The following is a 23,884-nucleotide window of genomic DNA, read 5'->3' as shown; positions in this document are numbered from 1 at the left end:
AAGACCCTCAACTATGGCATGTCCACCCACTGAGTGCCGGTCACCAGCTATGAATCTGTGGAATTCAAAATATACGTTACGGTTCTCAATTAAGCCTCTCTTCCGCAAACCCGACTGTCGGTCACGCACGTCAGCGCGGCCTCGGGCTGATGCCAAAGAGCCGGGTAAATGACAGTCGACAGCCACGTGAACCCAGAGTTCGAGAAGCTCATCAAGAGTTCATGGAGACGCAGCGAAGGCCTCTGCTTACTCACGCATGGACGCATCACAATACACGCCAACACACTCACCCACCGTTGGCCTGGAAACCACCTCACGTGCATCAGGATTTCTGGAGGGAATCCGTGAATGGTTGAGAGGACTCCAGCAATGCAAGACTTCAAAGCTCTAGAAATGAGCTTAGGAATTTATATACATTGACTGAAAGAAAGATGACATTTTGACGAAATGCAAATTTAGATTTCACTTACTGAGCTTAGGGTACATGTAAAATTACAACAAGAGGCTAGAATGTTGTATCTTGATTTAAATAAGTTAAACTTAAAGTGAAAAAGCTGGAACTGAAACTTTAGTCAAGTGGCAGTTTGTTTTCTGTCACCGAAAGCACAGCTTTTATGAGTCAACCAAGTAAAATATAACAAAGTGAGTCATTTAAACAAGGACACATTACTAAAGACAAATGAGTCAGAGTGAGAATCATAATCATCTTCACTTGCCATTTCTAAAACTTTCAAGACCAGGAAATAAGATTACTGTGATGATGCATATGATTATATTTTTTGTTCAACCCAATTTAGGGGTTACTATTTTAAAATGTGGCGATTTTGTATGAATTTGTATGATGTGAATAGTACAAAACAACAATTTTTTGAAAAAAAAAGCAAGCATGAAGGTCCAACCATAAACATAACTGCCACTTGGGCCATAAGTGGATCATACGAAAAATGTATGAATAAGATAGTAGAAATTCATACAAATTAGCCACAAATTAAACAAAATTTAAACAGAAGTCTGAATTTAGGGCACAAAGTTATGGCTGCATCTGAAGTAGGGATGCACTAAAAAGCTGCCTTTCGGTTAAAAAAATAAAAGCCTGACAACTGATGAATGGCCAGTATTACAATTCTAAATTATCAGTATTTAATGTAATTTTAATGTTACGTAGAACTAAAAAGCATTCCCAATTAAATATCCACTGTATTGTGTTACTTTATAATACAATAACCCTGTATAATTCCTACTGTTCACTTAATATTAAAACACCCAGCAGTAATAAGCACATACTGCTCAGTATTCAGTATGTAGTTAGCTAGTATTCCATTCCAAGCAGAGCCAATGAATCCAAACTTGTTCTTCACAGTCCCACTGGACAAATCCCGACAGACACGATATTGCATGAAACATGAGCATCGATTCTTCTCTGCTGTATCCTCAAGATCATATGAGTAACAACGGACAACACATAGTGCTTACAAAAATCACTGCTCGAAGACAAAACAGGAAATCGAGATAAAGAGAAAGAATGAGACACACAGGAAGATACCTAAACAGAAATCCAATAATTCAAAAGACTTATGCGGCCACCTCTTATCTATTCATGTCTACCGGGTTCATTTCACATTTTCAATTATTTAAGGATGCAGGCACTCTTAACTCAACAGAGAACAATTTAAACCCCTTAAATCTATGTGAAATTCTCAAATTGATTGCAGAGGTGAATAAGATACATTTATCTTAATGGGAATACATAAAACATTAAAAGCAACCAATGATTTATACGCAGACAGACCCAATTTCACATTCCATGCTCTTAAATGAAGCAGCATATGTTTATTTGAAGATCAGAGAATGTTGAGCAGCATGTTTTAACCTTGCAGGTCTTCTTGAGGGAAACCTATGAGTGACGGAAAAACGTTGGACCAATGGAAATGGCAGAGGAAGTTATTTATAATTTATTGAATGATGTATTGATTGATAACTGCTCATTAGTGGCTACAAATATCAGCCATGAAGTCTGAGCTAAACAGGAAGTTTTACTTCAGATGGGAGTCAGTTATATCTATCTGGATCAACCTGAAAAATGCAAGCACAGGCAGGTACGTGGTTAAGACAGAAAATCATCTGTTGCGAAAATGTATCTGTATCTGACTTGGATAATTACACAAGGAGTATATTAAATCTCGTCTGGGCTGTTTGGAATAAGACGCACTTCTTGCTTCTAAATGCTTCTATTTGTATATCTTTCTCTCTATCAGTCTCTTGTCAGACAGTATCCTAAGGTAAGAGGCCATCAAGGCATAGAATGATTGCATAACATCCTGTCAAATGAGATTGTCCATCTGGTCAATTTTGAAAAGCTGCGTATATGATAACCCACAATCCAGTCCATGAAATCTAGCATCAAAGGAGAGTGAATGAGAGCGATTCAGGGTCGTTCATGCATAACATACACTACTGTTCAGAATTTTGGGGGTCAGAAAGACTTTTATTTTCTGGTATGGACACATTAAATTGATTAAAAGCAGGAGAGAAAGACATGTATAGTATTACAACTGACTTTTGTTTCAAATGTACTTTCTATTCATCAAAATTGATGGTTTTCACAAAAATATTAAGCAACACAACTGTTTTTTTTTTTAAATAATAAATGTTTCTTGAGCACCATGTGACACTGTAGACTGGGGTAGTGACTGCTGGAAATTTAGCTTTGACATTATATGAATAAATGAATTATATTTAAAAAAAAATAATAATATATTTTTTTTTTACAGAATATTTGCAAAAATAGTTGCAGTCTTGGTGGGTATAAAAACTAGTAGCGCATGTGGGATTTTTCAGCTTATGATTCAGTATCTTTCAAGAAACACACAATGCAGTGATTAACTTTGAATTCTCTAACTCTAAAGCTTACCTGAATTAGTTCTAGACATTACATAATAGTGCATTAAAAGATGCTCTGAAATGAGATCAAAGAGGTAACATCATACAAAAACACTGCCTGGCCCACATGGAACCTGCTCCCGCAGGAAACTCAGCAAATTTCCACAACATTCAAACTGCCAACACATCATTTAACACATCTCTTGGCCCTTGTATGTTTTATTTAGCAACCAATTAGTTAAAAAAGAGAAACAGGTCAGTTTAACATCTTTCAAATCCATTCCACCATTTCCCCCCAACATTCAGTCTAGAAAATGCAGAAAACAGTCCGCAGATTCCATCTGGACCTGCTCAGCCTTCTGTTTCAGATGCACTCTCTCTCCTCATCATATGCCTTCTTCCCAGCCTCCATGACGAAATCTCAAATGGTCTGCTGCAGTTGCAGGCTTGCAGACTGCTGCATGAAGCAGAGATGGGAGTCAGATAGATATGCTCTCTGTCCCTCATAATTCCATTCACCTGTGGAAGATGCACAATCCCTGACCCTCATTAGATTAGACTTGAGCTCAGCAGTTTGGTATTTCTGTGGCCGAGGGTAGAACCACAGCGCCTGGCATTAAGGACACATGGTGGACAGAAATCCACTCAGCTGATTTCTCACTGAGTATGTTTCCGGCACTAATGGAAAGGAAACTGGTCGCTCTTTACCGGTGGACACAGATAGCTATAATGTGACCCTTATAATCCATCTATCTGAACAGCGGCAAACAATTTCTTCTCTATCTCTACTCGATTTCTCCTCGTGTCTGTTTTTCTCTCGCTCTCAGCATCTCCAAGGCACTAATCTGAGCTTTTGAAAGCAAAAGGGAGAGTGATTTCAGTTACAAAACAGAGCAAGTCCGCCATTTTTGAAGAGTGCATTTTGCTTGGATATGGGGTTTGACTAGCAAGAAGAGATTCATAAACCTGGCCTGGATTAATTGAGGGTCCTATTAATAAGCTCAGAGCAAACATTCACCCTCCTTCGGGTCCTTGTAAAAGCCCTGGCTAACAGCATTTTCACTTCATCATTTTTTATTAATTTGTGATCATTTTCTTTTGCATTACTGGACTACATTTTTCTATATTCTTCCAGCACTTGATATGTTGTTAATTAAAAGGCTTGATATTTGAAGCAAAGGGAGAAGGATATATACCAATGTAATTTCCTGCGCCACAAGAGCATTGAGAAAGAGCTCAAATATCTTTTCTTGTAATATAAAAAAGTATGTTCCTGTCTTGCATTATTCAAATGCTGTGCCGACCTGGCAATCAGTCGTGCTTGATAAACCTTTGGAATATATTATGACCGTATATTAATTTCTTATTAAGAAATAAGAGTTTGTCAATCAGATGACAGGATGGATTTCAAAACATAACCCTAAAAGTCCAAAAACTGCCTCAACAGAACAAGAAATGGTTTCATAACTGAATTCCATTCCATCTCTCACAAGTAGGCATTTTTCTTGGTATTTGGTCCTTGTCTTAAAATAATAATAATAATAATAAATAACAATTTAAGTACAAAGAGATTTTTCCAAAACCTCAGCATATACAACTGAATATGACTAATATGAAGTAAGAATGTGAGTGGGAAGGGCATAGTAAGGCCTTTTTCCGATAGTTGCCATGATGTGTGTGTGTGTTTTTTTTTTTTTTTTTAAATCATTGTTTTATTAATCTGCTTTGGTTTCATATAATACACGTCTGGTGTGCCAGTGGAATAGCCCTGATTTTGTGGCTTAGTACCCCCAAAAACAAAATCACACATGCAGATAACACAGCCAAATACCACCCCCTCCATTCCCTCACAATGCGGCCTGGGGTCTGAAAACCCAGAGCGCTGCCCACATGAAGACGACAACTTTCATTTACGGGGTGGCTTCACGTCAGGCGTGATCCCTGGGGCCACTGCTGTGATGAGACATAAACAAACAAACAAGTGTTCAATCTTTCTCCTGCTGCTACCTTTCTTCTGCTGTAGAAGCACAGGCAACCCAGTGCTTCATTAGAAAAAGAAAAGAGAAGAAAGAATGCAGAGTTTCATTTGTTTCAAACAGCCAGTGAGCCGGGCCTGTCTCTCAGGTCCATGCAGAACGGAGACAATGCAAGAGAATTGAACCCAATATTATCAGCTCGGTACAAAAGCCTACAGTCATCCCCTTCTTTCTCTCTCGCTCTCATCTTCCCCCTCTAATTCCATTTTGAAAATGCAAGCCACTGTAAAACTCCTTGCTCGACTTGCAGTAATGTTATTTTGAATGCACTTATTATCCAAAGCTGCTTCTTTTCTGTTATCAATACATATTTAGGCACAAGAGACTACTTTAAGCGCTGAGTGCTACAAAGAAAGAAACATTCAATGGCGACCTGATTCTCACTCATTCACTCAAGAAGAACTGGCCACTTTCAAGGAGTGAAGGCCTTCATAACTCAACAATCACTCTGACATTCAACGACCACATCTGAACCACTTCTAGAAAATGATAACCTGTCTGTAAGTGTGCATAAGATCCTGAAAGACACTAAACTCCTGGAAGAGCTTGTCAGAAACCCAAACACATGTAAAAACATGTGCATGTCGTCCGAGACATATAAGAACCATAAATTACATTACTCTAAATCAGGGATGGGCAGCTCTGGTCTTAGAAGGCCATTGTCCTGCAGAGTTTAGCTCATTGTTAAATCAAAGATGCCTGAAAAATCTAACCTAGCTAAATCTCTAGGATTGGAGTTTAGCTCCAACCAGACCCAACAAATACCCATGAAAGTTTCTATGGTTATGTCTGCCATCCATACCCATTTATAGCCATTACCAGTGGCTGAAACCATACTGGACATTATCAAGTGCACTCATTCAATCCAATAATGCACCTCAAAAAGGGATGTCCAATCCAGAAGAGTTGAGCTCCAACCCTACTTAAACCTGAAACAGCCAACCAAGATGTCTTCTAGAAAATTTCAGGCAGGATGTTGACCCTCCAGGAGTAAGACTCAACACATGTGACCTCAATAAACAGGTGTACAACTGACGTACACTCAATGGCTACCTGCTAGGCTAGGAATACCCATGCACTTTGAGTGGTACAGCAAATGAATTCCCATATCTAGCCAGAAAATGTCATCTGCAGCACCTCCAATGCACACATTGTATGAATTTGCTCACTCATTCACTCATTCAGTGGACTTTATTAGCAGAGTAATGTAAGGAATAGTGAATGAGGGTATAGGGGGCAATTCCAGATAGAGAAGCCCTTGGATGTGTCTAAAAGCTAAACAACGCTGCCTCCGCAGGCAACATATAGAGGTAACAAGGCATGTCCAAATTCAATGATCAGGTCACATCCTGTCTGTCATGCATTCATCTGATCGATTTTTGTAGGCAGTATAGATGTATCCTTCACTGCCTACGATATCCCTCTATCCTGTGTGTTCCATTCCTTGACAGTTGAGCTATAAATAAAAAATGGTGTCTGAAAGTTGCTGTTGCCAGTCAGTTTGTCTGTAAATATAAGTTTTTGATCAGCATTTTCCATTTTTGATGGTATTTCTAGCTAAATTAGTACTGTAAGAATTAGGGATGTCCCGGTCAGGTTTTCTGTGCCGCAATCCGATTTGCATCATTGAATAATGAGTATCTGCCAATACAGATTTTCTTCTTCTATTGGCTTTAATGGCGGCTGAACATGCACATTTGAGTGTCTTCTTTTTCTTTCAAGGGATGTATGCAAATCTACTGGAAGGCGCATACCACCACCTACTCCACGTCACTGGCATGACAGCTGACGTAAAATACCGAGCAGTTAAAAAAAAAAAATGCTTGATCAGCCCTGTTCCCGATCCTTGAGATCGGCTCGGGACATCCCAAGTAGCAATTAAGTATTTGCTAAGTTATCACCGAAGCTCTATTTTGTTGTAGATCATTAAATCGTTACGCTACCTGTCCGAAATCAGTTTCATAAGGTGCCTGCAAAGTCTTTGCCGGACAAGGCAGTGATGCAACAAGTCAGCTGCCAAACACTGTGTCTACACCGGATGCAAGCAGTGCAATGTGACGCAACAAAAGACAATTGAACCCATTATAATCAATGATGCTGTCTACAATGAATTTGTCACAGTGTGACATGACAAGTTAAATCCCTGACAGTAATCTGATGCATTGTACTATTTTTTACGTTCTGACACAAAGTACAAATGATTTTCAATGGTCGATTTGTCGCGTCCGCTGCACGATACCACAACTGTCGTGACCAGTGTAGACAAGGTGTAAGTGTTTAGACACAGCCCTCGGTTAGCTGGTTCAGGTGTGTTTAATTAGGATTGGAACTAAACTTTGCAGAATAGTGGCCCACCAGGAGCAGGCTTGCTGTTTAAACCTAAAACGTTTGGGTCACAAAACCCAGACTTTTAATCCATAAGCCAGACCCACTGAACTAAATGTCAACCCAACATTTGCAAATGCAAACGTACATTTCCAGACATCATTCATGCATAAATCCCAGTGTTTCGTGTTAAATCCTTCATTATGTGAAGGATTAACACAAAGACAAGGCCCTGCGCTTCATTCTCGGGCTGAGACCCGACTGGCAGGCCTCTCGCATTTCTGAAAGCGATGAGAGCTGAAACTCTTGATTGCTGACTTGTCTGGCATTTGAGTTCAAAGCATCTACAGGAGATGGCAGGCTGAGTGTGAGCTGGCACAGAGGAGCCAGGCTGGGGCGCAGGGCCGTAATGAAGTGCACTGCCATCTCAAATCAGCCGGCTCCAATTCTCGCAGGATCCATCAGCTTGTCTTATCTTTACTCATTAGAAGGAGGAGGCATTACGAACGGTGGATGTGTTAAGAACTACTATGCCCTCTAAAAACAGGCAATTATAGAGACACCCCAGTATCCCGCAGAGGGACGGCGCCTCAGTCAAACGGACCCTCACAAGACCTGAATTACATTTAAGGATATTATCCTCTTAAAAACATCCAGTTTTTATCAGGTTACTCATGCTGAAAGACCATGAAATGACCACTTTGTTTACCAGCAGATGGAAAAGACAAAAGAAAAAAGACACTCAATTCTTGAACTGGGGTAGCAGAGCACCATAACAGATGGTGAAAGGTCATTGAAGACCCCTGGATTAGCTAAGCTTAGCATGCGCAGACAGTCAGACAGTGATAGTAGAGTGTGGTCTGGTTTGGGTGCAAGTGTCTGGCCACATGGCACTATTTTTAGTAGCACATGACAAAAACGCTAAGCAGGATTGTCTATCTTGCACTGGATTTATTGTCATGGTCAGGTTAACACCTAGCACATATCTGCAATTGGGTGTGAAACCATGGCCGTTGATTCAGCTAAACCTAAACAACTGCAATATACTGTACATTTATTTGTAAACAGGTCCTGAACTGCAAGCTCAGTGATGTGTCTGCCGAGATCTGTTAGCTGAAGCTATAAAGTTGTTCTATTTACCCTACCAAGTGTAAGGGAAAGAGGGTCTTTAAAATCAATGACCTGATAATAATAACGCTAAGACTGATTTTGTTCACCGATGCTTGAACGACAAAGCTAACACTCTGTGAGAACAGAAAAAAGAGGTAGACACCATCCACACAAATAGCAAGTCTGCCAGACAATTACAAATAAGCGAACTGAGATCCTCTTCTTATTCAGACCTGGTTCCATTAAAAAAAAAAAGTGCCCGAGACAGATAAAACACACAATTATTTGTTATGTATAATTAATAATACCCCTCACCCAACAAGCAAACTGTAGTGCCAAAAGAACAGCCACCAACCTGGAACTAACACCAAAATGCAGATACCTGGCCTATTTGTTATCATTCTACAGTCAGTTCTACACTCAATTAGCTCAACTACGAGTGTAACAGTGAGCCAAGAAAAAAGAAAAAAAACATTAGCTAGAAGATCTCAAATTTGAATTATGACTTAAACTTAAACACTTATCCTCTTCATGTGGATTTGAGGATATGGACTAGTTCTGTCCTTTTACATTCCATGCGGTTCAACAAATACCCCTTCTGTAACCTCAAATGAAAATTCGACGAGAGATACAATGAGAGTAATAAGTGAGCATTTGCGTGACTAAATTGAAGAAGCATTTAAAGAGACAAGTCTTTTCGACAGGGGGTTGAAAAGCTTTGGTGAGGATATCGTTATATCTGGAAGTATGTTTTCAGTAAAACTACCAGGCTAATCTTCTGAAACAGAACAGACATAGGAAGCACTATGAGATTGTGGAGATTCATGTGAAATTCATGAACTATCAGAAAAGTTAATTATGCTTATTCATCTATTTTAAAACTGTGCAATATGAATTCATAGAGAAATGGTGGAACTGCAACAGAAAGTCATGACCAAAAGCCAAATTGCCTCTGAAACGCCTCTAAATGAGCACAGAGATACAGTAGGAAAGTTTAGAGAGTGCAAAGAACAAGGACACTCAACTTCCTATTTATCTGTGAGTTGTATCGGCAACACCGTGGAAGGTGAAACATGGTAACCTCCCTCCTACACATGCCGAGAAACAAAAGCTGTATGTTTAATGTACTACGGAGGATCACTGACCTTATCTAAGCAGGTGGACAAGGCCAGCTGATATGAAAATAGTCCAATGCTGTATCAACAGCTGCAGCATGTTTGTATTTGCTGAATGAGATGTGACTATTCACGTGTTTTTCAAAAACTCTAAACCTGAAATATGAAAATATAAGAAAACAGTCCTACCAAGATTACAAAATGTTGCTTATCTGTGATTTTTTTGCAATCAAAATGAATGTGGAGGTAACAATTACAAGAAACAGGTCAAAGATACAAAATAAAGATATTTATAAACATATATGTTTAGTATTCAGACACAAAATACTACAAAAATGTTGAATGAGTTGAACGCACATTAACATCACAAATTGTAACTACAAGTGAGAAACAGAATTTGAACATTTCAGATGCAATGGATGCAGTGCCTATATTAATTGTAAATTTGAATATTAGTGAAATGTTTCACTTTCAATTACAAATTACAATAATTATGATTAAATTAACAGCACCTTCATAAATCAAATAAACACAAAAATAAAAAACACACCCAATGCGCATTCTTTTTTAATCATTTTGTAGATGTACTGTGGAGTTAAAAAAAAACATGGTTAAATTTTATGTAGAAAAGCAGCTCTAAGTGAATGAAAACATCCTGCAAAGTTTTAAATCTGAAAGTGCACCGTCTCTCTAAAAAAAAAGAGTCGACTCTGAATCATTGAAACGAGCCGTTTCATGTTGACGTCAATATGAAACATTAGCATATTGCCCGCCCACTTGTTGCACGCGCAGACCTAGGAAAACCTGACCATCAGTAGATTTTCACAGTGGTATGAACGAAAATGCAAATTCATTCTTTGCCATTAGGTGCCGCTTTTGGCGCGGTAAAATAGTGGTTTCCCAAATCAGCACTGCGCTCACAAAGGCTGCTTTGTCAGGCATTACAGGCATGATGAAATGGAAATTAAATCATCCAATCACCACAGATTAGCGTCACACAAAGGAGGGATTTGGAAAAATGAATCGTTGAGCGAATTGTTTGGGAATCATTGAGCAAATAAGGTAAAATAAATGCACATTATAAGACAATGAAAGTGTTTTTGACCTTGAATGCATGTCAACCTGTTGTTGGGGACTCCCAAAATCAAAATATGAACCTTTCATAACCCATAATAGGTTAGCACTTTTGTGATTATTCTGCAGTTAAATTTTGAATTGTGCATGATTGCAAAAAAAGCTAAATTTTGTTTATTTTCAATTGTGTTAATCTATCACGGAATCACAAAAAACTAGAGGTACTGTGAAAGACCAATTTTTACAAACAGAATAGGAAAAAGGTTACTTTAGGAGACACCAAATCCATATCTGTAGGCACCAAAATATCATAGAAACATGGCTGTACTTTTGACACCCTAGCAACAGTCAAAACACCTTAGCAACTGCATAGGAATGTGCTGGCAATCACCCACAATACCTAACATAGTGGCAGGGGACTTTCACACAGGCAAGCACCATTCAAGTTTTCTTCAGAAATGTAAAAATCTAGTTTTCATGTTTACTAACAAGCTCTACATTCTTTCTAACAAATGACTGAATATGTCGTTCATTCTTTATTTTACATTTCCTATAATTCTTCGCATAACGTTCCTGTAATACCAAGCATAGCACCTGCAGTAAAATGGCTGAACTAACAACCTGTTTGTTTTACAGGTTAATTAAACAAAATTATTCAACTGAAAGAGTCCGACGTAAAGTAGCTAATGCAACTGCAGAACACTCAACTTATGGTCAATTAAATACAATACTGACATTCTGGGAAACAGACGTGTTTATAGCAACATCCTCACTGCAAAATCAAACAAATAGTCATATGTAAATGTGGGAGTGCGCCGAGATCTAGTTGGCTGCTGAAGGGCTGATGGTCTGTTAGTGGCTGCGAAAATGAGGAGGAGCGTGTGTGTGCACGCGCATGTTTGAGTGTGTGTGCACACTTTGGCAGGTGCATATTGTCCTGAGCTTCTGATTAATTGATTGTTTACTGTATTTGCAGGTGTTAAATTCACTCTCACAAGAGGCAGATGGCATCGCACAACCCCAACAGCAGACGACAAGAGACGAAAGGGAGTTGGGGTGAGGAAGTGAAGGTAGACCTACAGTGCACTGCAAAGCCGAACAGGTGTCACATGATGATTTTTAAGCAATATATGTCAAGAAAATGGTCAAAATGCATACTTAGAGGCTGTTAAAATCTCACTGAAGTAAAATAACTGACCGGCAACAAATTTGGTTGAAACATTGTGTCGATTACTGATCTCTACAATGCTGCTCTGAAAATCATGTCCTCTCTCACTAAGCCGATGTTTGTTGCCAAGCATCTTCAGTCCTCAAAGCCAGACAGCGCAGTTATGAAAACCCGCTAATGCGACAGTCAAAGCCACATCTATCGGAGAGAGTGACAGGCGACAGTGGGCGGAAACGGATCTTTGTAGGTAATCTCTCTCATAGGAGAGCCCACGGGGGGTTATTTTCAAGCATTTGATTTACTGACCCTCATTCCCCCCAATGCCTCTAGCTCACCGTTTTCAGATGTTCAATTTTACTGAACTAACTCTTTCATCTACCTTTGTCAATAAAAGTGATTGATTACCCAATCGCAGTGCTTGCCTGGAGCAGGTGTCGTCTCTTGTGAAAGATCACGTTGCACACTGGCAAAATCTGAGATTATTTGGAAGAGAGGGTAGCTAATTTTCCATACAATCCTAATGAAAACAGCAGAGGGCACAATGACAGCAGAGAGGAGTGAACTATGAGTCAAGGACGTCTGGCTGTTCTTTTTCCAGGTCTTTGGTTTCTTTTTGTATTACATTTGTAATGTAGCAGACTTCACATTCTTTACTCATTTCTCATTTGTACTTAAAAGGACAGTTCAAAGTTCACAAACAACTGGAAATTCTGTCATTATTTACTAATTTAGCTACATTTCTGTCATGTCAAACAAATGACGTTAGTTCTTCTGTGGAACACAAAAGACTTCAGAACATCTTTGGTCCCCACTGACTTTCACGTAGAATTAATAATAGCGTGTTATATTCATAGTAGAAACAGAATAAGACAGCTGTGACTGCCAGCAATTCAGAATATTTTTATTTTTCGACAAACAACCAAATATTTAGTTAGGTCAAATAATGTTCATTTACTAATCATTTCGAGATACCAAATCTTACTGTACCTTAAACACTCTCAGAAATAAAGGTACAAAAGCTGTCACTGGGGCGGTACCATTTCAAAAGGTACATGTTTGTACCTAAAGGGTCCATTTTGGTATTTAATGTGTACATATTTGAACCTAATAGGTACAAAAGTGTACCTTTTGAAAAGGTACCGCCCCAGTGACAGCTTTTGTACCTTTATTTCTGAGAGTGAATGTACTGATATAACCACCATAATAACATGTATAGATGGTAAAATAGAAATAATATGCATAGCTGGAAAAAATAGAAAGGTACATGTTGAATCAGTGTTCAACTTATGTCCATAAAACATGGCCAATACTCATAGATAGATAGGAGCAAAGATGGTACACACAAAGACAAAATGCCAACAAGGTAAAATACAACACTAAAATAATAATAAACATTAACTAAATAGCATAAAATGCACAAAACATGTTACATGTAGAGATAAAATTAGAAAAGATAAAATAAATTACTATAATTTTTAGAGGTCGACCGATAGTGGATTTTACCGATACCGATAGCTAGGTTGGACCACACTGGCATTCACGTGCTGTCAATGATTTCCGCCTCTAGAGGCCACTCTCGTACTGTATAATGCCAGCGGACCCTTCTCAGCCACTCCAGCAATGGTTGCAAACCGGAAAACTATTGGCATGGATTTTTGCCGATAACCAATAGTTGCGGCAATCAACTATCGGTGCCGATTAATCGGCAAAATAATTACCTCTAATCGACCTCTAATAATTGTATTTATTATTATATTTATATTATATTATAAATTATATACAATTTGAAGTTATACAGCTATTTTTACCTGCATTTTACAATATATTTCAGTAAAATTACATATTTATAAAAATAACATAAATAAACATTTTTACAGTGCATTTTTCAAAATACCTTCTTTTGTGTTCCACAGGGAAAAAAAAGAAAAAAAATGTAAATCTGAAGGTAGGTCAATTTCATTTTCTCTTCCTTGTAGTATGCTAACTTTTCAAACAAAAAATGCCATCTAAAAATTTTTACCAGTACAAAATGTTCAGCATCATATTTGCTTGAATTGTTTGACAATACCTCATGTCATCTCTTAATCTTGAGCTAATTCCACAAAGAATTTCCTCCTGTGCATCTCTTTGCATAAGCTTCAATGAGATTACCAGACATACTGTGAGCTTAAGCAAATCATTTAAATTAGCCAACACAAAGGCTAATCGGATACAAGAACCTTAAGAAAAGCCATTATAGAGCCTGTCAGTCATTTAACGATGAAATCCATCTCAAAGGTCAGCTAAGTAGTATAGACAACATGTGAACAAGAAAATGACAACTGTTAAATCACCCACATAACTGCTACATGATGTTTTTTAGAAGATATCTCCTCCGAGACTGCTGCCATGACTCAGCAAAGAGTTTGTGTTTTGAAAGCCATTCAACAATCACTGCAAAAGGGCATCTCCTTTCCAACGCCTTTTGGGAGAAGAGGAAGCTTTATGCCAGGCACTAGCTGTACCACAGAACAGTTGACAGTTCCACCCACTTTTTGTTTTAACTTTTTCAAACACCTGGAAGAACAAAAGAGGGCCTTTGATCATGGGAAATCCCTCACGATTACAGCAGGGCTTTAGCGGCTCAGCTCCATTCTGAGTCTGCGGGGAAACGCTCCAAGGCCCAGACACTTGTATTCAGAAAGAGCGTAAGATAGAGAGAAAGAGAGAGATGAGACAGAGGGATGGAGGAGGAGAAAGACAGAGACATGAAACAGAAAGAGCGAGAGTGAGAGAGAGAGAGGGGGAGCAAATATCTTGGGTGCTCTGTTTAGGAGGCTTCCAGGAACCCAACAAGAGGACAAATACAAAGAGGAGGAGGATATTCACCTCTAATCCTGTTCTCCATCCTGGCTCAATCAGCCAGCCAAACAAGCACCCACATACGCAACACAGTGAGAAAGAGGGACACGCTCAGCCTCTTTACACTCTAAAGAAATGACAGAAAGAGACTTGAAGTGCAATATTACCACACGCACATGACAGGACGGGCCATAGGAGGCTCCATACTGCAGCCCAAAGAGAAAGGCTTGTGCAATCTGTGTTTCTCCCTTGCTAAATTAATGCCAAACAAATGCTTATTCTAGTCAGCAGAAATGGCAGCTTATGCCCAACTCCATTTCTCACCTGTCTGAGCACATTTGCCTGTGCTGCCGCTCACCTGCACAGATGCTTTTCACGCTCCACGACTGACAAAGACAACAGACCGGGAATGAAAAAAGGCCATTAACCTCCCCTTTCAACACAAATACGGCAGCACATACCCATACACACCAGCCCTCTCCTGAAGGAGCACTTTCCCACGCTACTTCCATAAAAGGGCCGGCTCCGGGAAGGCCAATGCCCAGCTTGGAGTCACTCTGTTGGGATAAGCTGACTCGAGAGGCAGGGGGCCAGAGACTTGCCTCAATGCACAGTAGCTCACACAATGAGATATGAAAGGAGCATTTTGTTTCATAAATAATGTTGTTGTTTTTTTACCTTAAAGAAACAGTTTACCCAAAAAATGAAAATGTGCTGAAAATGTACTCATCCAGGTCATCCAAGATGTAAATGAATTTGTCTCTTCATCAGATTTGGAGAAATGTAGCATTATATCACTTGCTCACCCATGGATATTCTGCAGTGAATGGGTGCCATCAGATTAGTGCTGGGCGGTATGACCAAAAATGTATATCACGGTATTTTTCAAAATTATACCGGTTTCACAGTATATGACGGTATTTTTTTTTTCCATGCATGATCGGGTGTTAACCACATTTTCTACTGATTGAGAGGAAAAACTGCAGTAGATTGACTTAGAATGCCCTATTTTACTGTCATGATGAGCGAATATTGTAGAAAAATTCCACGCTAAATAGTGACTAAACACGACCCATTAATACATGTTAACCAGGAGTCATTCTCATTTATAATCGCGACATCGTCTGATAAAATCAACATGCATCTAACGTTATACTAAAGATGCTATGCGGTGGGTTTGGCTATATTTTTTGTCTCATGCAGCGCACTGGCTGCGTCTGAGTAAAATAAAATAAAAAAAAAGTGCATAATATTAACAGACGAACTATGCTCATATTTATAATTCCAAACAGTCGCGGTACGGCCAAATGAATGCGGTGCTTCTCTGCCGCTCGCTGCTCAGAACAGACGCAGAGAGACGCGACGCTGCGCTGGGAGTCAGATCTCGCGCTCGCGGGGCAGCACTGGCGACATCTTCCAACCGAACCATAGCTAAGGTTTATCCAAAACATTCGCTAGGTTTGTCAGTTTGTATATTCTATGGGAAAAAAGCCGCTAAAAGGGTGTGAAAGTTGCTAAATATAGTGCTAAAGTCACGCTCGTGTGTGTGAGACGCGGGAGCTGGTGGCGGCGCGCGAAGGATAATGTGGATGAGTTCTTCTGTGTCATCACGTTCTACTAGTTCTACAGCTTCAGAACACGCTTAGTAACACATACAGCTGTGTTCTTGCCACAATGCAATAGTGAAAAGAGACCCCTCTCAAACAGTGTGTCGCGTTCCGAACGTTATTTAAATAACACCGGTATTGCGGTATTTTAAAAATTCATATCATAAGAAAAATAAACACCGGTATTCGGTATGAACCGGTATACCACTCAGCACTACATCAGATGATAAAAACAATTACAATAAACCACAAGTAATCAGTATGACTCCAGTGCATTTTGAAGTGAAAATCTGCATGTTTGTAAGAAACAATTCCATCTTTGATGCTTTTAACTTCAAATTATTGCTTTCTCTGGTAAGAAAAGTTTTCTCGCCTGAATCAGGAGAGAAATACAGTATGCACAGATGAAGCACCATTACAGTTCTAAACAATACAATATGTCAGTGAATTTTAATGTGAGAGCACAAGAGGGGATGGACTTTTTCACTGGAGGAAGCATTATTATGGGTTAAGTGATGGACTGGAGTTTTGTGGATTACTTGTGGATTATTTTAATGCTTTTATCAGCTGTTTTAACTCTTATTCTGACCACAGCCATTGCAGAGGATCCATTGGTGAGCAAGTGATGTAATGCTAAATTTCTCCAAATATGTTCAGATGACGAAACAAACTCATCTTGGATGACCTGAGGGTAAGTAAAATTTCAACAAATTTTCATTTTGGGGTAAATTATTCCTTTAAAATCCTGAGTTGTTTTTTTTAAATTTGGGTATACTTTGCATGAACAGATTCGGGCAGGGTTTCAGAGCGCAGGACTGTCGTAGCACCATAGAGCCAAGAAAGACACAAAAAGGAAGAAAGATTTTGTGTACACAAGTAGTCCATGAAGAGGAAACATACCCACAAAACAGAAACAAGCATAAAGGCGTACATCCTCTATGAAGCAGGACCACATAGTCCTCCCACTCAATTCTGGTGTCTCTGAGGAGAGAGCCAAGCTTTGCTATTACTCACAGCAGACGTCCACACAACAGCACTTCACAGGGATATAGTACTCCACACACAGGGAGGAGCTGCACTGTCTGCCACACGCTTTGCATAACTGCCATGCTCCCCCAAACCCCAGCTGCTGGCAGCATGCAGTGATCCCTCCGGACGGATGTGCTAGGGATGTGCCCGCACTCGTGCTTCAAACATTCAACCTCAGTGAGGAAGGCTGGCATTGATTTAAGAGTAATCGATGACTGGTACATAAAAGCTTGGATTGCTTGCTCACTGCTGATATAGGCACTGGAAATATGTAAGGAATGTAAGGAAACTTCCATGGTAGTTGCTTTTTCTTTTATTAACTTTCAGTCCATTATAATATATAATATATATAAGAGTTAGTTAGTTTATTTCCAATGATTTTTCCAAGATTGGAAATCACAGTTCCCTGATATGGGATATAATTAGCGTGGGAACCCTTTTTATCATGTCACCCCACAGAACACATCACATCAAGCATCCATTTATCTAAATCAACATTTCACATACATAATTCAATTTAACCAAATTTAGCCAGTCAGACTGGTCTGTGGGTAAATCAGATTATGTAACATCACACAATTCAGATGTCAGAGATAATCAGTCAATGTACCATTGAAATCACAATGATCAGATCTATTGATCACCAATTGCAGAGCAGACAGGGCTATACCAGAACCCTCTGCCTTCCATCGTTCAAATATAAGTGCGGCTACCACACTTGGTTAAGCCTATTAACATGCTCACACATGGTAAGCAGGTGCAGCCAGACTCTGAGAGGTGTGTTAAAGAACCGAAGGAGGCACTTGCAGCCAGTAGGGCTGTTGACTGGGTGCTGAGAGACACAGGCTCTGTGATTTACGGGTAGAGAGAGAGAAGGCTGGGGGAAATCAATACATAGCTTCAGTCTCACGCTTGCTGCCGACTCATTAGAAGTGAAGCCTTGAGGAATGTGCTTAATTATCTCTGATTATTAATGGCCCACCTCTCAGACTGATTATCAACACACAGCATAGGGTATTTTGTCAAAAGATGGGGCAGAGGAGGGAAGCCACACGCACGCATACAGAAAGGCGAATGCAAATACTGTCTTTCCCTTCTGTCTCTCTTACATTCATCCTGCGCATTCATAAACTGCCAGATCTGCAAACCAGACTGTTTGAAATGTAAACACCTCTGGTTGGAGGAGTCATGTTTCACTGATATCCAGAACAAGCCAGATCGCCTTGGATTATCTGAAGTAGCCTACACAGGCATCACATTTTCATGAATTGCCTCTTTACAGAATGTGCTTAGAAGACTGTAGCGAGACTCTACCTAACAAAAAGGAAACAGCTCCAGTAGTGAAGTCTTAGTGTGTTGCAACAATTGGCGATCCAGGTTATTATTTTTTTGTTATATTTTGTGGAGTGGCCACTGTGGTTGTTGTTATCAGTCACAGAAAGTGAACATTGTTTTAGCTATTGTCAAATTCTTTGAGCTCTTATACCACAAACATGACAAATACAAAGACTACTGAAACATTAAAAGAACATTGTTTATAAACTAAAATCAAGCAAATTTCGCAATACATCAACTATATCCTTATTAATATTCATGAGCAAAGTATTAGCCATTTCGTGACGTCAAAACCATATCAACACTTTGTAAAAAATTATGCTCGTGTTTAGAGTCAATTTTGACGTGAACACACACGTTTGTTACCTTAAGGACCTTTAAGATCATATCCAAGGTTAGTCTCATAAAATTTATAGATTTAATCATCTTCATAGATGAAACCGGGCGGTGGCTGTTGCTCACGAGATATTGGCGGGACGGCGTAACCTTACTCTCACGGGACACAAAATATATAGCCAACCAACATTTGAGTGGTCACACACTGAGCCCATCCTGCTGACATATAAACTGACCACTAAACCCGCACTTAAAGCAAACATTACCTTCATAGTGCGCGAAAAAGCAATAAGGCACGTTCAGTTGACGTATTCATCAAGTATTCCTGTCACACTAACGGTCGCCCCGCGCGAATACTGCGCGCGACCTTGCCCTGCTGATCCTGTTTACAGTGTCGCGCGTGAATGATGAGCAAACTACGAGACTTAAGGGAAACAACACAGAAATGCTGACATATCTCTTTGTGAACTTCTGATATAGCGTAATGTTCAATTTCGTGTTAAAAAAAATGTCGGTGAATAATGCATTAAACTTACAACTAATAAACTGACAGGTGTAACCTACTTGCTTGGCAAGTCTTTCTCTGAGAGGAAAAAAGCTGATGCTACTACGACCCCAAGATGCGGATTGCCGCAAATACCATACATCCCGAAGACTGGAATGACTGTGAAACTGTCCGAAAATCCACATCCAAACCTGATTAAGGGTGCTAAAAGCACTTAAACAATTCGCTTCGCGCTCTGTCCGAAATCTACAGCTTTCCCAATCAGAACAAAAGTCACATAAAATACCACGTTACAGGGGCAAAATAGAAAAATGTATTATGCCTCATTCCTGCCAGCATAAAACTGTAGGCTACATACCTCAAACTATATAAAATACGTAACATGAAAAAGCACCATGGTTTAACGCGACAGCATTCCACTAAAAGACACATCGCATTTCCAAAAAATAAAAAAAATGTGCCTAAATACGCATATAGGCTAAACATATGGTTTTACAATACAATAAAAGCGATGCGTTTATAATGCTATATAAAGTTTCCGATCAGGTGAAGCAAAGGCTGTATCAATTAAATCGTATTCCCTTACGGTGGTGAGTTTATCTATAACACATTTTGACTGGTAATCCATAAAAGCGGGGCTCTAGCTCAGCAGTGTGTGCAGGCTTATCCGTGATAAGATTCTGTATCAGTGCTGGGCAAACGTGCACAATTTCTTCAGAGCAATGATGACTAACGGGAAACTGTCCCCATACTCACTCGAGGCCCTTTGGATATATTATGGAAATGCAAATCATCACCATTCCAAAGCTTAACGCCTTTCCTACGTGGTGCGTAATGATGATGAGCCCCCAAATTGCAAAGCACCGCATAGGCTGCCTTAAAGTTTGAAGCGCTCTTACCTTTAAGGACGATCCCGCAGATGCTGCACAGGGTAAACAGCATATGCTGCTTCACCATCATATTGCCTTCCTTCTATAACAGCTGCCCGCTTGCAGTCAACACACTTTCTTCGCTCTTTCGCTTCTCCGCGCGCTGATGATGGGGCTTATCCAGGTGCAGGCTGCTGCAATCAATACTACAGGCTCCTTCGATAACTTCTCCTCGGTTGAAGTCCCACTGCGCTTTCCGCACACCGTTCACTTGACGCTCGGACTGAGCTCGAGAAGTGCGAAGCGCTCCAACACAGTAGAAAAGTACAGCTCGCGCATCTATCGCCTCCTGGGAGCGCGAGCAGGCAGAGTCCCGCCTCCGCAGATTGACAGATGAGGACGGGGAGCCAATAGCGCGCGCCTGGAATTATTCTCCGCTCAAACTGGTTTTCGACTCCACAGTCCATATGATTAAAGGCTCGAGGAAATGTAATGCCAGTACGAGCAATGGCACCGATTGCCCCCCGTCTTGCTGTAATGCATTGCGTAATGAAACGATCCTGATATGGGTGGACTAATGATGATTTGGGCACGTTTTCATGTGGATTGCATTACACAGACATACAGCAGTCCTTAACGGACAGCTGCTGTGGGATCTAGCAGCGCACCTCTCACCGGGATCAAATAGACTTGACTGCGCTCGCAGGTTTACTACTGATACAAACCACTAGGCGGATAATAATGCACCGTAGTCATTCTGTACATTATCAGTCCAGCAGAGGAGTGCCTACCGTTTTCAATGGGAATATATATATGTGTGTGTGTGTGAGAGAGAGAGAGATAAAGACAGCTTAAATGTTGGGATCTTTTATTAAGTCCTTATATTATGAACACACACACACAAAAAAAAATAAAAAAACGGAGTACGCTGTCGTTTGCTGCATGTTGCTGCAGGATCCTGCAATTATGGCTTAACAGCAACCTTTAAACTAAAGCAAACTGAACTATTTATGAAACACCACATTGTAAGATCTCATATAAAAATATACAACTGTATTTAGGCCAAAATGGTATTAATGAATATACAAATTTATATAATTTAAAACGTGTGCCAACTTACCCCATCATAGAAAAATAAGTAAATAAATAAATAAACAAATAAATAAATAACACAGGTAATGCAGTTGATCATTGCCTGAATTTATGAATATAGACAAATCTAATTTAACAGGATTTTGAACTAAAGGTTTGAAGGGGGGAACGCTGCTAGAGAAAGCATTTGCATAAGTATACTTTTCACTTCAAATGTTGTCACATTATGAGGGGTAAGTTGCCACAATGAATCCTGCCATTATCATCTTTACAGCAAAATTTCGAACAGAAAAACAATTGAATACTATTTATGGAACACCAAATTATAATATCAAACCATTTTGGGAGGACCAAAATAAATGGTCAATTTGTAACATTTAAAACATGTGACATCTGGTCCCAACTTGGGGAACCAAAAAAAAAAAAAAAACCTTCTGAGAGTACAGTTCAAAATCATAGGTAATTACAATCATAGGTAGTATCATGTTGATCGTTATCTGAACCTGTGAATAAATGTAAATGATTCTAATTTAAGAGGGGTTTTAAATAGGTTTTTGAAGAGAAATGAAACACTGGTAGAGAAAACATTTGTGTAATTGAACTTTTGGCTCAAAACTTTATAGTTATATATTCCATGTGATAAGTATCCGTGATCTCTGCTACATATACGGTATATAATTTGCAGGTCTTGTTGAGACATGCTCCTTTGAGTGAAAATTAAATGTCAGATCTTAATATTATGTAATATATTTTATATCACACAGTGGCAGCAGTTTTATCTCATCCACTGAGCTGAGGAGAACTTAAAAGAGGCAACTGATGATTTAACCAACCATTCATATAAAAGAGAGATTGTTAAAATGAAGTGGGATTTATTTTGTTTTATTTTTTTAGTTTCCAATGTTTCTAGTGCTATAACTCAGAAAAGTCACCTTTGGGGGGAAAATGCTTCAGAAAATCCAATTTATTTCATTTTTTAAAATACAATTCCTCATCATGAAGGAAAAGATCAATTTGATTTCTAAAAAGTAACACACTTTGATCAGAGCCCACAATTCACCATAAAATTTCTTATCAAGTCTCTTCTCGTTTCTGCTTAGCTGACACATGTTCTGAAGGTCAATCTGTACAGCTCACAACGTTGATTCTGCTCTTTTACCATTTACTCAAATTATTTTTTGAAAGTGCATTAAAATAAAATCCCAAGCACTACACACTTGTCCATTAGTATTAACAACACTCATATTGGTGTTAAAAATTATATATTTTACTTTTTTAAATGTATATTTCATTGGTACTTTCAACAAGCCACTTAAGCTAATTCATTAAGTCTAATAACATTTCATTATGCTTGTGGTTATGTGACGCTCGCCATTCTTTTCACAATATTTATATTTAACTCACCCATACAAATTATAAGATAAAGCCACAGTCCAGTCTAACCACACTCAAGCTCTCCCTCACTTTATTTTTACTATTTCTCTTTATCACACTTCCGGCCTGATAGATAAAGATAGCAAGGCCTTACTAGAAAGCTTTCTAAGAATATCTCCTCTCAACATGGTTTCCTCCCTCCAAAACAGTAAACACAGATGTCACAATCAGTATGAACGGTGACTCTCATAACTGTCAGCAGCACTGTTGCAATGGCAAATCCCCAAGGAGCACTGCACAATACGGTCAAGAACTATGGTCTGTCACGAACTAGCTGACATTAAGTCCAAAACACAATCCAGAATGAAAAGACAAGCAGTCAAAGAACCAAAAACACAAAGAGAATGCTGATAAAATAAGGAAAACAAAGAAACGTTAATGGGAAATATAGAAGCAGAGCGGTAGGTTCATTGAAAGACACTGGAGATCACAAAGATTAAAGTAAGGAGATGTGGCAAAATGAAAGAGATTTGGTAATCAATCAATCATTAATAAATAAATAACTTTGTGTGTGTGTGTGTGTGTGTGTGTGTGTGTAATGATTTAATAAACACTTCTGCAAATCTTCTCCATTCATATTGCGAATTGTTGAAGTATAAATGTTGAGTCCTTAGTGTCAATGAGTGCCTTTACATCTACAACATAGCACTACCAAAATTTCCTCATCATATCTAAAAAAAAACAGTCTTGTTTATATGCAAATCATTATGATTATACAAGAAAACCACCGTAGGTCATTTGAAAACAGATTTGTTAATTTGTTGAATAACCTGAACACCAATAAAGGCATTTCCATGAAAACCTAAAAATAAAATGGTAAGGGGGGAAAAAAATAGGTGTGTCAATCAGGTTTTGCTTGTACACTTTTAAATAGTGTTCTCTGGTAATGGAACACTATTTATGACTAGTATAAGCTAGTAAACCATGCAAGATCATTCCAGCAACACTCACATTAATAAAAATGCATACCCACCATGCTGTTGAGGATTTATGCTAACATAACATATCATGATTTTTGGGAATAATCAATACAAGTAGGTGTACTCAATTTAGCCTCTACTTGCAGCTCAGAGGCATCTACCTTTGCAAAAAAATTGAGAGAGAGAGAGAGCAGCAATTTGAGTATGC

At 39.1% G+C, this 23,884-nt stretch overlaps 1 protein-coding gene across 5 annotated transcripts in view; it reads right to left on the bottom strand.

Annotated features, from left to right (window-relative positions):
* The window catches only part of cadm2a (cell adhesion molecule 2a), a 423,456-nt gene extending 402,727 nt beyond the window's left edge, over window positions 1–20,729 (bottom strand). For 2 of the 5 annotated variants that reach the window (XM_058788808.1, XM_058788802.1), the window contains exon 1: window positions 20,261–20,720. Coding sequence is in view for 4 of the 5 variants with exons in the window: in XM_058788802.1 (XP_058644785.1) it covers window positions 20,261–20,321 (61 nt within the window). In the remaining variant the exon portion in view is untranslated. Of the gene's footprint in view, window positions 1–20,260 lie in introns of all 5 variants that reach the window. The other 3 variants (XM_058788804.1, XM_058788801.1, XM_058788803.1) reach the window with 3 other exon arrangements.
* Between the last annotated feature and the right edge of the window lie 3,155 nt (window positions 20,730–23,884).

This window comes from Onychostoma macrolepis, chromosome 10 (genome assembly GCF_012432095.1).
Source record: "Onychostoma macrolepis isolate SWU-2019 chromosome 10, ASM1243209v1, whole genome shotgun sequence".
NCBI classification, from domain to species: domain Eukaryota; kingdom Metazoa; phylum Chordata; class Actinopteri; order Cypriniformes; family Cyprinidae; genus Onychostoma; species Onychostoma macrolepis.
This window is presented reverse-complemented; position numbering and strand designations above follow the sequence as displayed.